Source organism: Lissotriton helveticus, chromosome 12, assembly GCF_964261635.1.
Source record: "Lissotriton helveticus chromosome 12, aLisHel1.1, whole genome shotgun sequence".
NCBI classification, from domain to species: domain Eukaryota; kingdom Metazoa; phylum Chordata; class Amphibia; order Caudata; family Salamandridae; genus Lissotriton; species Lissotriton helveticus.
The window spans coordinates 723,944,949-723,957,018 of record NC_136073.1 but is presented as its reverse complement, the minus strand read 5'-3'; the positions used below and the strand labels follow the sequence as shown (position 1 = coordinate 723,957,018).

At 42.2% G+C, this 12,070-nt stretch overlaps 1 protein-coding gene across 1 annotated transcript in view; it reads right to left on the bottom strand.

Annotated features, from left to right (window-relative positions):
- COPA (coat protein complex I subunit alpha) overlaps positions 1-12,070 on the bottom strand; it is a 179,637-nt gene that overhangs the window by 14,527 nt on the left and 153,040 nt on the right. The window contains exons 27-30 of the mRNA XM_078669499.1: positions 10,639-10,707; positions 7,516-7,652; positions 3,276-3,462; positions 1,993-2,103 (exon numbers count right to left, since the gene is read on the bottom strand). Of these exons, the coding sequence (XP_078525625.1) occupies positions 1,993-2,103; positions 3,276-3,462; positions 7,516-7,652; positions 10,639-10,707 (504 nt within the window). The remainder of the gene's footprint in view (positions 1-1,992; positions 2,104-3,275; positions 3,463-7,515; positions 7,653-10,638; positions 10,708-12,070) is intronic.

The window sequence follows — 12,070 nt, the reverse complement described above, 5'->3', positions numbered from 1 at the left end:
CCGCTATACTATGTACAATTTTTCTTGTATTTGTTTTCCCTATACAGGAAACTGAGTGTGAAATTTTCACACAACTAATGAACACTACACGAATAGTGTGAGTATTCAATTTGTCTCTTTTGTATTGTCCTGACGAAAGCTCTACAGACCCCTCGGGCCCAATAGAGCTGAAACATGTCGACCTAGATGGAGTTATATGGTAGTCCGGTAACTCGATTACCTCATAGACCACTAATTTTTTAACTACAGTTTACACCCTTTTTATAATAAATTGTTCGTTTGGGTGCAAACCTGTTTTTAGAATTTTTTGGCTCACTAGCACTACACTACAAACCCTCTGGACAAGTGCATTTTTTCATTCCTGGACACTTCTACTCTTTCCAGAGGTTGCCTCGGGTGAGGCAGGCATATAGCACGTCATTTGTTAACCCGATGAATATGCCATGACGCTAGAGAAGGGGCGGATAAAAGATACACCGCACTTATAACATCTCAACGTCTATGAGGGTTTTCAAATAATAACCAATGGTTATTGTAGATACAAGTGTCCATTCCTTTGCATGATGATTGAGGTGACAAGATTGGAGCAGCGTGACTTGCCGACGAGCCCAGCTGACAGCGAAGCCCACAGACGCTGCCCCTCCTTTCTGACGCGCTGAGAGAGAGACGCTGCCTTTTCTCCTGCCGAGAAATCCAGCTCCGGCGCTTCCAAGCAGCCCTCGCAGGCAGCTGGAATATCAAGACCTGAGATAGAGATACCAGCCCTCCAGCCTTCTAAACTCCCAGGTACTGAACTGAATCATCCTTTGTAGAGAATTCTTGAAGCAGACCCTTGGCAAAACAAACTTAACTTAAACTGCTACTTATCTACTCCCGCCACGTATTAGGCTTAGGTCAGGTACATTGGGGTAGGCGTAGTTAGAAGCACCAGTTGAGTAAGATTAGTCAATGTATATATGTATGTATCTATTTTATCCATTTTAAGTATCATATGGCTAAGAAACCATATCAATGCTTTTACAGTATTATTTTATAATTCTGTTATTACTGTATGCACTTTACTTAACAATAAGTATTGCAATAATAGCGATTCATTTCTCTTGTATGAGAAAAGAGACTGATCAATAAATAACAGCTTTTTATTGAACACGCCCGTCTCTTCCTTTTCTCTACAATCTGGTGAAACTAAGAATGCACTGAACTGACTGAGTAAAATAAGTTGTCTTTTGTTTTCACACGACTCTAGAGATACACTCTTGATTAGGGGAGAGCAAAGTTGTCATGTTCTATGGTTGTCAGAAACTAAATCCCTTCTTGTCTATCCAGGGAAGTTAAACTCCTCCTTGTCTATTCGAGAAAGTTTCTAGTGAACTCTGAGCTAGCTGGCAAACACTAAACTTTAAGTCTAATATCGACAGTAGAAGACCTAGTTAACCTCTGTCCTACGTCTATACTATTGAAGATATTATTCCAATGCGCAGAGCCTATTGGGATGATAGGAACTACACTACAATGGAGGTGGTGCCTGTGCAGGCACATCTGTTGGGATTGGGATGCCCCTTTCTGACTGCCTTTTCATGGCGGTACCATCGCCATGTAAGGCAGACTGAAATTTACTTTGGGGGCACATGTAGTGCCGCCCCACCTCCCTCCACACCTCCATGTACCATGTGCCACACACAGTGCATGGATGTGCACAGAGTGCAGTTTAGCACTGCGGCTTGTGCTATGGCCTTTTTCCTGGGTTTACAGCACATGCCGCAGTGGTAAAAAGTACTGTCCGACTGCTGTGCTGGCGGTCTACTCCAAATTGGGCAGGTGGGACCACCGACTCATTGTTGCACGGTTTCCTGCCCAAAACGATGGCGGTCTGACTGACTACCATCATAATCAGGCCCTTGGTCTTTAGCTGCCATGTTCTACGCTATTCTAGTAAGTGGAATTAAGAAAAAAAGACTGGAACAAATAACTGAGGGCAATGTTCTTTTTTACCTCGCAGATTCGCTTCTGCTGCTCCAGGGTATCTTTGGGGAGCTTTTTACGTTCTATTTCCATTGATAGTCCAACAATGTATTCTCTGCAGATTGCGATGAGCTGCTGGGCCTGAAGAAATAGAACAAAGGAGTAAGTATATGTTTCACACTGTTCTCGTCAATAGTAGTGAATTTACGAACTCTAGATGCATGTATGTTATAAAAACAGACAACATAGTTCAGGAAGAATAAGGTGGGGAACAGCAGAGTTGAAAGTGGTAGTATGTAGTCAAGGGCATGAATGCATCAGAGAAGGCTGGAGGGGACACACAACCACAGGAAATGGAAAATCTTTATGAGCAATGTGCATGAGAATGCTTGTCACATTGCAAAACAAGGGTATTAACTTGTAACAATGACAATCCATAAAATGAATGAGTCAAGATATTTTCATGTTAAAAGATGGGAGAAAACTGTTCACACATACTATGAAAGTACTCCAGTACTCCTAAACCTGGTGCACCAGACTTCACCCCAACACTGAAAGTAAGCTTACACGAAATGCAGAATAAACATATAATTAATAAAAGTTATGAGGCATATTTGGATTTGAAACAATCTTTGTGGGACCAGCTGGCAACAGCCGAGTTGATTTCTTCTGATCAGGAATACACTCCGGAGTGATCAGAATTGGGTTCTGGTGGTCCTCAGGGTCCCCCATACGAGTCAAAAAATAAGTAGCACAGGGCAATACAAGGGCTGTACTCGGTGTGACACATTAAGAGCTGAAAGGAGCCCCATACTTCTGCATGTAACTCTCCATTTGTTCTTTATTTTTGCCAAAGGAAGCATAAGTGGCTTTGACGTGGCATTATAGTGCGGCACATCAGATGCAGAATGTAGCCAGCCAGAGATCACTTTGTGACTATCCAGGCTTGCATTGTTTGGGCATAGATAGCACAAGCACATTTTATTCCTGCAAAGATTTGTCTTAAAAAGTATATTCTGCTTTACACTATTATTGGAACCTGTATATGTAGCCTACTTAATGGCAGTGAGGAAACAAACAACTACATTTTTTTAATGAATAAGGCTCCCATTTTGTGGTTCTCGATTCACAGGGCAACACCTATAGCTGTCAGAAAGCAACATGCATATAGATTAGCTGAACATCTAACCAAATTCTAGCTAAAAATGAGATAAAATAAAGTTAAAGTTCAATTCCCCTATGAACAGACAAGGTCGACACTGCTATTGGACCTCAAAAGCCTTCTAATCACCCTCTCCCAAAAGGAAACTTACCTCTGAGATCTCCTGTTTGTTATCCACCACTAGCAGGGGCACACTCAGCAGAATCTGCCGGAACTTCTCCACGGCCTCTTCAAACTTGCCAGATGTGGTGAGCTGGTAGCACTGCTGCAGGCGTTGGATGAGGTCAGCGAGCTTCAAGCCGACTGATGGGACAGCGTTCTTCACCCCTGCATCCTTCCTAGTTTCAGGAAAGAGAAGAGCAGAATAAGTGAACGAGTTAGCTTTGGCTGCTATGCATTTGATACACCCTCACCATTTTAAGAATTGGATAAAAATAAAAAACAACTTCTCCCTTCGCTAAATCTTTCATACACTTTTATACAGTTACACTGACTTCACAAATCTGCAAGGCAGAAGCACAGAGGGATGACTTGCAAATAGAATATAATTTAAGCAATCTTCCCTCCACAAGCCACAATACCACAGCTGTATGAGGTGGACTTTCCAAACTGTATTTGGAAATGGAAGGAATACACTCCCTCTGACAAGCACAGAGCGCTGTGGCAGCTGAAAAACGGGTGTCCTGGCTTGCTCCAAGTATAGGTCTGCTAGAAAGTTAAAGCTGTGAAATGATGGCCAATAAGGAAATGTGGAGGCATGACTGCCACTGGTACTTCTGTTTGCTTCTGCCCCAGCCCATCTCAAAACCACCCAAACATGACAGCAATATGTGCATGCAGCGCCTGCATGTGTGTGCAGTGATCGGGGTGCAAAAACCTCTATCTTCCCGAATAGTATGTTGTGGAATTCTGCTTTGAGTGGAAGATAGTAGACTGAAAACAAGTATCCACTGCTGCCCCCTGATGGCAGAATGACTCCCTGCAAGGTCTAGCTTTAGCCAGAATACATCTGAAAATCGCCTGCTTGACGCACAAGGCTGTACACATGAATTCACCCGCCTACCTCACTCAAAAGCTGACAATGTCTGGGGGCTCTAGAAATACTAGAAGCTCAAACAATCTTTTGCTGAAGCCTCGAAGATTTCGGAAGGAAAAAACCTATTAACGCTCCTTTTCAGGAATGGCACCCACGATCTGGAACTCACTCCCTAGTGAAACCAGGCTCATCTCCTCCAACAAACTTTTTAAGAAAGAAGTAAAAGCGATCCTCATGGCTAAATACACATGATCTATTATTCTGTATTTCTCATGATTCCGCTCTGTACTACCTGCCTGACCCCTTGGTCTATTTGTATTACTTGTATTATCGACTTACTTGATTGTATACGTTCCCACTTTGTATATTTTATATTGTTTGACGCACCTGTTTGACTTTGCACACTCTACCTACACCACCTTAACCCTACTCTCGTACTACTGATGCACCTGTGTGACTATACACCCTGCACACACCTACCTCAACTATTCCTTCATGCTATCTCCAAAAGCATTTTAAGCACGCTTAAACAAGTATATGCTCCTTATTTTTGTACTGTGATACTATTGGCGCAACTGTTTGACTATGGTCATTGGACCGACACTACCTCACCTGTGACCTACCCCTTGTATTTTGTCCTACCTATGTAACTATGCAACTTGTACCTTAATTACCTCAATTACTACTCTATCACCCCCTTGTACTTGTAAAGTGCTATGATATCTGCAAAGATCTTGTTCGCGCTATATAAAACTTTCAAAATAAATAAATAAATAAGCTCTTGTAGCATCAGTTTACTAGGGTGGTCTTCATACGTGTTTGTAATCAGACCAAGGGAAACCCCTTGCATGCGTCTACATCTTTATCTGTGACCTACGCACGTCAACGTTGTGTGGTTGGGTGTGTTGCAATGTGCCAGCATGGTCGTGTATCCTATCTTTCTTTGTGTAAGTGCGTGACTCTGCGTTTATGTAAATCAGTGTTACTGTATGTTTGTGAGACAGGAGTCTGTATGTGGAGACTATATCTGAGTGTACTGTGTAAATCGGTGGGTACCTACACATTTGTTCAGCAGCTTAGAAAACTCAACATGAGTGGACGGGGTTTACAAAAAACGCTGAAAACTACTCTCTTGATTGGCTTGGACAGCCTACTTTTCTCTGCAGTGCTTGGATGCTCGTTTTGAGGCTGATGGTTGTGCATGTAACATATGTCTTCCTTATAAAGACTGTGGCCTGTGTGGAAAGCTGTACACTGGTATACAAGTGCATGCCTCTAAGTGAGATTGCTGGCGCGGGTGATTGCATGAGCTGTTGACTTCCACTGCAGTTTAAGGTGTGTACACACGTACCTAGCTGTTTGCTGGATACACAGTACGAGCAGAGAACCTTCCTAGACTACCATCTTTGCGTTTGTTATAGCAAAGAGTGGGGATTGAGGGAAGTGAATGTTCACAGCTCTGTCATTAATGGTCCCTGTATAGAGTGTGTGTGTGTGCGTGCGTGTGTGTGTGTGTGTGTGTGTGTGTGTGTGTGTGTGTGTGTGTGTGTGTGAGATGCAAAACACTGACACCCTACATTACAGTGAGTAGCGCTATAAAATAAGTGTAAGATATGTGTGAGAGGGGCTAGGGAGATGGAAGGGACAACTTCTGGAGAGTGGCAGTAAAGGAATACACGGAGAAAGAGGTGCTGGGTGGTCGGGCTGGAGCCATCAAATTTTATCTCAGCAGGCACCACCAAAGCTAAAGCCGGCAAGAATGTCACACATTAACCAATAAGCCCGGCATGATGTCCAAGACTTGTGCTGCTACTAGAATGAGCTAGCCCTGGGCATTGTGGGGCAGAAATCAGAAGCCACCTTTGCCTTCTAAGACCAAAGTGTCACTGCATGTTAGAAATGAATGGACACACCTGAGAACAAGAACATTATACTACTAAGTGGAGCCAAACAACTACTGCAAGATGAACGGTGCAGATATGCCTAACGTAACATTAGAACAGAAGGGGTGCCTACAGAAAACCTCACAGTCCAGGACACTTTTGCACACTACAGTGAAAATAAAAAAAAGGCAGAGAAAGTGGGTTTCGAATGCAAAGCAGCTTTGACATTTTTCGGATGGTTAGCTAAGGAACATTCTGCTGGAAGGCATTTGGGCCAGTGTTGTTTCAGCCTGCACACACCGGCCTTTGCTGAAAGATACTTTCTTGGACTTAAAAACACCCTGCGTGAGATCATCGTAACCTAATCATCAAAGCTTGTAAGAAGTTCCACACTACAGGTCTGCACAAAACATTTTAGCTGGGGCAAAAATGTAACAAAAAATGATCCAGTCACGGCAACAGAAGTGTTGCCGCTTTACCGCTGCCACTGGGAAGCACAGTAAAGAAAGGAAGGAATGTTACTGACGCAACTAGAGGAGATTAGGAAATGTAAATGTAAATGTAAATGTGGGTGTACTTGTAAAGCGCACTGCGACTCCTTGCCGGAGTATCGTGGCGCTGGAGACCGCTGGGGAACCCATCCTGGTTTTCCCTGTGAGATGATCCCTTACTGGGTATCTCCAAGGTGAAACCAGGCATCCCCGGCGACTTGTGGGGGGCCGTTGTAGAGATGAGGCAAGCTTAATGCCCAGAGTTGCCGAGTGTGATCCCTGGTTAGAGTAGGCACCGAGGCGAGAATTATCGAGTCCGTTGACCCTGGTCCACGAGGAAACATGCATATTATCTTTTATCAAAGCTTTGCAGATCACTTGCTTATAAACCAGTGTCAAAACTCAATTTCACTATTCAAAAAGCTTTGGGCGAGTAGTGACTAGCAAAATTAGTATAGTTAGTCTGGGAACTAACAAGCCTTGGAATTGCCTGAATTCCACCAATTCTCGCCTAAAAGCACTAAGATTATCGCTCCTCACCCGCAGGACAGACACGCTTCTGATTTCGGAATAGTAACCAAGCCTCTTTATGCCACAGTGTTCCCAAAGTTTGAGGTGCCACCCGCACACCCCAACACCAATGTGGAGCACACACTAAAAACCTCAGTTAAAGGAAGGGGCTGTTAGCATGGACTGTACCAAATGCAAAAGTGACTGCCATGGAGGTCTTACTGGACATCTGTTGATGATAACCGAGTAAACACCTGATTGGATCAGTTATGGTAACTATCCCCTACTTCAACTACATTTTACGAAAGCCCTAACTTGGCCATTCTTTCATTGCTGAAAGAACACAGCAGCATGACTCCCATTCGAATTCCTGCATAACAGAATGGGTAACATGAAGGTGAGTCGTTCCCATTAACAAAGTTCACAAGATAAATGCATTGGAACCAAGATGCTGGCTTTTTATTTTCTTACCAGTTGCGATGTGGATATCCATACATGGGAGGCTGGCCAGGCAGGGCTTGGTAGGAGGTGCGTCCTCGAGAGTAGGTCTGCAGAAAGTGCTGCTTGTAGGCAGCGAAGTCTGTCACTCCAACCTGGTCGTGAAGGAGCTAAAGAAAGGCGCATGAAAACAGCTCATTATTGAAGCAACAGAACTTAATTTGCAATTAAATGTGGCCCTGTTGATTCACCATGGTTCACTACAATTACTCCCCTACCCTACTAAAACAACCAAGTAATAAAGTCTTGAGTCAGAGTGATCTCCACTAAACAAAGTACAAAAAGAAGAGTATAATTCACTCTAGTGTCAATTCTTGTAAAGCGGTCACTGGACGTCCAACGCTGGCCTCTGACGCTATACTGATGTTTTAGAATTCCACATATCCTTTAAAAAAACGGACATAATATCGAAAGAATCCATATCCAGTAAGGCAATTCAAGTATAGTCCAGATCCAGAAGACTCTGCAAGAACTTTTGCCCTAGATTCTTAGAGACACCATAGACCAGCAGTAGATAAACTAGCTGCGCGGGTCAAACGTTGGATTCAAGTGCCCCTCTCCATCACCGGCCCCACTGGTATCATTTAAACATTAGTACTCCCTCGATTTCTTTACCTTTTAATTAACATACCATCCAACCCAGGGAACACTTGTTTGCCAGAACACACTCTTTACTTAGAAGATTGGTTTGCTGGGGTGCTGCTGGGTCCCGCAACTAAACCTGATTCAGTCTTATGAATAGGGGGGAGGGGGTTGGATTCCTAGTGACTGACCTTGAGAGATCCTGCTTTGCAATTACATCCTACTTCAGTATCTCCTGGATTCACCCAGGCAGCGCAGCCCCCCACTTACCGAAAGAAACAGAACAAATGAAGACATCTACGGATGGGCTGGTGAAGTTTACTCCTTCCCGCCTAGGTCTTTTGAAAATGGGTCTGCTCTTCCCAGAAGGGCGACTACCGAATTTGGGACAGTTCGGCAGACAAGTTGTGACCAATGTCTTCAACATATTCAGGCTGCTATGGTTTGCATGGGGTCTTACCCCTCTGAGAACTTTGCTCTGCTAACACACATGCTTTTAACTCCTACTATAAAGCATTAATTAGGTTTCAAAGTTTTATAAACTGTATGGTGAATGTCTTCCCACTCATGATCTAAATCTTAAGGCACGCTGTGAGCACACAAAAAAATGTGTCAAATTATAAATTGGAGGTGTACTTGGTGGAATGAATCGTTTGAATCCTTCCATGAAGGCTTTGACAATAGGCGTGCGGAAAAGCGATTAGTGCTTCCTGTTTTGTAGGCATGCTGCAATGGCAGCAATGGCTGCTAAATGTATGTGTATTAAAGTATATGCAATGGCACACAAGGAAGGCCACCTTCAATGTTAAAAATTGTATCTGACAGTTATGTAGTGGTTGTATTTGACAGTTAGATAGTGGTTCAAATGGTGGCCTCTTGAGTCTTGTTAGGATAATGTTCAGGTTCCAGGAGGGTACTGTATGTGAACGTGATGGAATGACTAATCCTTCCATAAAGGCTTTGACGATAGGGAGTACGGAAAAACGATCAGTGCTTCCTGTTTAGTAGATATGCTGCAATGGCAGCAATGGCTGCTAAATGTAGGCATATTGAGGTATATGCCAAATGGGTCTTTCGTAAGTTTAACAGGTAACAGACCAGTTGTTGTTCTGTTGGTGAAGAAGGATTGATGTTAAAGGACTCACAGTAGTGGACGAAACGTTTTCATTTAGCTGCATAGCAAGCCGAAAGTGGGTGAAATTCTGGATAGTTGGGTACCTTCTCGTGAGGTACTAGGGATAGCTCTAGCAGTGTTGTGTACCATGGCAGCATTCTTAAAATAAAACTCAAACTATGCTTATTTTGATAACATTGGTATGGATCTCCTTTTTGAGTTGTGTTGCCTTTACTGGTCAATGTTATGCAATATATGTCTTGCACCTTACACTCCTCTGTGTTAGGCCTAAGGCTGCTCGCCCACACTACCACTAATAGAGCACTTTGGCCTTACATCGAGCCCTGTACACTTCTGGGGAATCTCTGGACTCTGTGCACACCATAATCACCTAATGGCATACCATATACAGAGCCAGCTCCCTACAATATTTCTCACGTGTGGCCTATTGTATAAATTGTGTAAATGATGCTTTGGTAATCTGTAAAGTGCTCTGATACCTTTAGATTAAGTTCGCACGATACAAAACGCAATAAATGAATAAATAACGGCACCGAAAAATTGCTGTCAACTTTTGAAAACTGTAAAAATTCATAACTCGAAAACTTACCCGATTTGGAGGCTCTTGGTGTCTCAATTCATATAAAAGTATGTTATTTTCATAAATTGGTGTTGGGTTTCTTGGAGTGTGGTCTCACTTACTGCCTTTGTGGGTGTAATCAGTGCTTAGCACTACCCTCTGATATGCCTAACTGCTTGCCAACACTATCACAAAAGAGAGCATCTGGGGTGTTATCTGTGCCTCTGCAATTCCTTTGGTGTTTGCCTGGACTCTTCACATGGTGTATCTGTTTTTGGTCCACTATATAAAGAGCCAGCTTCCTAACAGCCCCATTCATTTAATCTATTTATGTTATAAATTCAAATTGTTCTTATCTTCACTTTGGGTAATCCGAGAACTAGTCAGATTGGTTAGATTTGTGGGTCATCAAACAAAATCTTAGTGCAAGAATACTTTGCTCAATTATTTTAGAGCTCTATTGTAGACTAGGCTCGTTGCCACCATCATTTTGCAAAAGTTGAGTGTAACGGGTAGATTTCATCCATTTCTTTTAGACAGATTACCATCTTTGGTTTCTTTTCACATGCTTAGTCTATCATATTTGGATTACAATATGTACCAAAAAAGCATAATTAACCGAGACACACACTACTGCATAAAGTACAAACATGCAATTTCTTATCAAACAGATCGGTGCAAAGTTTTGGTTCATGTGTGGTTCTAGGACCTTAACACCCCGAATTTAACTTTGTTTGACTTAATTTAATGAAGTAGTGTGTATTTTAAACTTGCTAGATTGTTCACACAAACAAATATAGGATACAAACAATCAACATACCCTCATTGCGGTCTCAAAAGAACCAGCCAGCACATGATCAACCGGAAGTTGAGAGTTGTTACACCATATCTAAAAAACAGATGAAGCAGAAAATAAGGTTCAGAGATCCACTGGCTGGGTCATATAAATATAACACAAACAGAGAAGTGTTGAACAACATGAAGACAAAGACATTATAATACATCAAATGTATGGGCAATACACTGCCTAAACTCAAGCCACTTCCCAAAAAAATATAAAACGCTGGTTTCATACAGAATTAACAAATATCGTGCTTTATAACAACACCGAATCACATTTCAAACCTGCTCATGTTCAGTGCCACAGTGGTCTCTAGCCAGGTTTGCATTCTAAAACTAATTATACAAATAGATTTTTTAACTCCACATCCCAAGTACTTCCTCCATGCTCTTTTGGTCATCTCATCTGTTCACTACATGACCCCTTCCTTCATCTTGGGAAATACATGCTAATAAAATAGCACTGAAATAAAAAATCTCTTTATAGAACAATGTACAGCAAAAGAACTTATGTGCAGGTTTTATTATACTGTCCTACCGCTATGTTTCAAATCTATACTGTAGATTATTCTGGACCATTATGGTCACCCAAAACTCAGGCTTAATAGGCTGCTGAAGATGACCACTGAATACAACTCCACCTTACTGACTGCAGCTAGTTTTAACAAGCCTTCTAAAAGTTAATAGGTTTCTTCTTTTGCCTTTGCCAATTCTTTCTACCAATCCAATATGTCAAAGGCTCATCTTGGAGGAGCAAATAAAACAAGAACCAAAAGCATACAAAAATGCATTTAGGGTAAAGAACAGTGCGTTAGCAAACTGCAGCTGCCGTGTCCCACTAAAAAGTATTATTTTAATGAAATAAAAGGGAACACAGAGGGGCAAGCAGCAACAGAGGTGATCCTTAAAATAAAAAAACCAGAAAAAAGGAAATGCTGCAACAAACACGTTAGTTTGGGGGTAATCAATCACAAGCTGGGGATGGGCAACCAGCATTAAGAACAAGCAGAAGATATGGCTGTAACGGGCAAGGTGGCTGTAAAGGGCAAGCAGAACACAAGTGAAAGGGAGACAGAGTAAGAAAACACATGCACCCACGTCGAGTGCTTAAAGCAAAACAGAAAAAAAGTAGTTTCATAAATACTAGCAGTAAGAAAGATACAAGTCATCCAATCAAAAGGACGGCAATACAGCTAATTTCCACAAGAGGGTAAAAAAAACTTAAGCAGAAGGAAAGCCATCTAATTATGCACATAAGCAAATGCGATAAACTAGAAGCCCAAACATGTATAAGCAATGCGCAGAACCAAAGCCCACTGTGTTGCTATTGTACTCAAAAGGTCATCTAAAGTTTTCTGTAAGGTAGACATTAAAAAACCTGGATGTGCTTGTAAGCTTGAAATCGTTTCTTA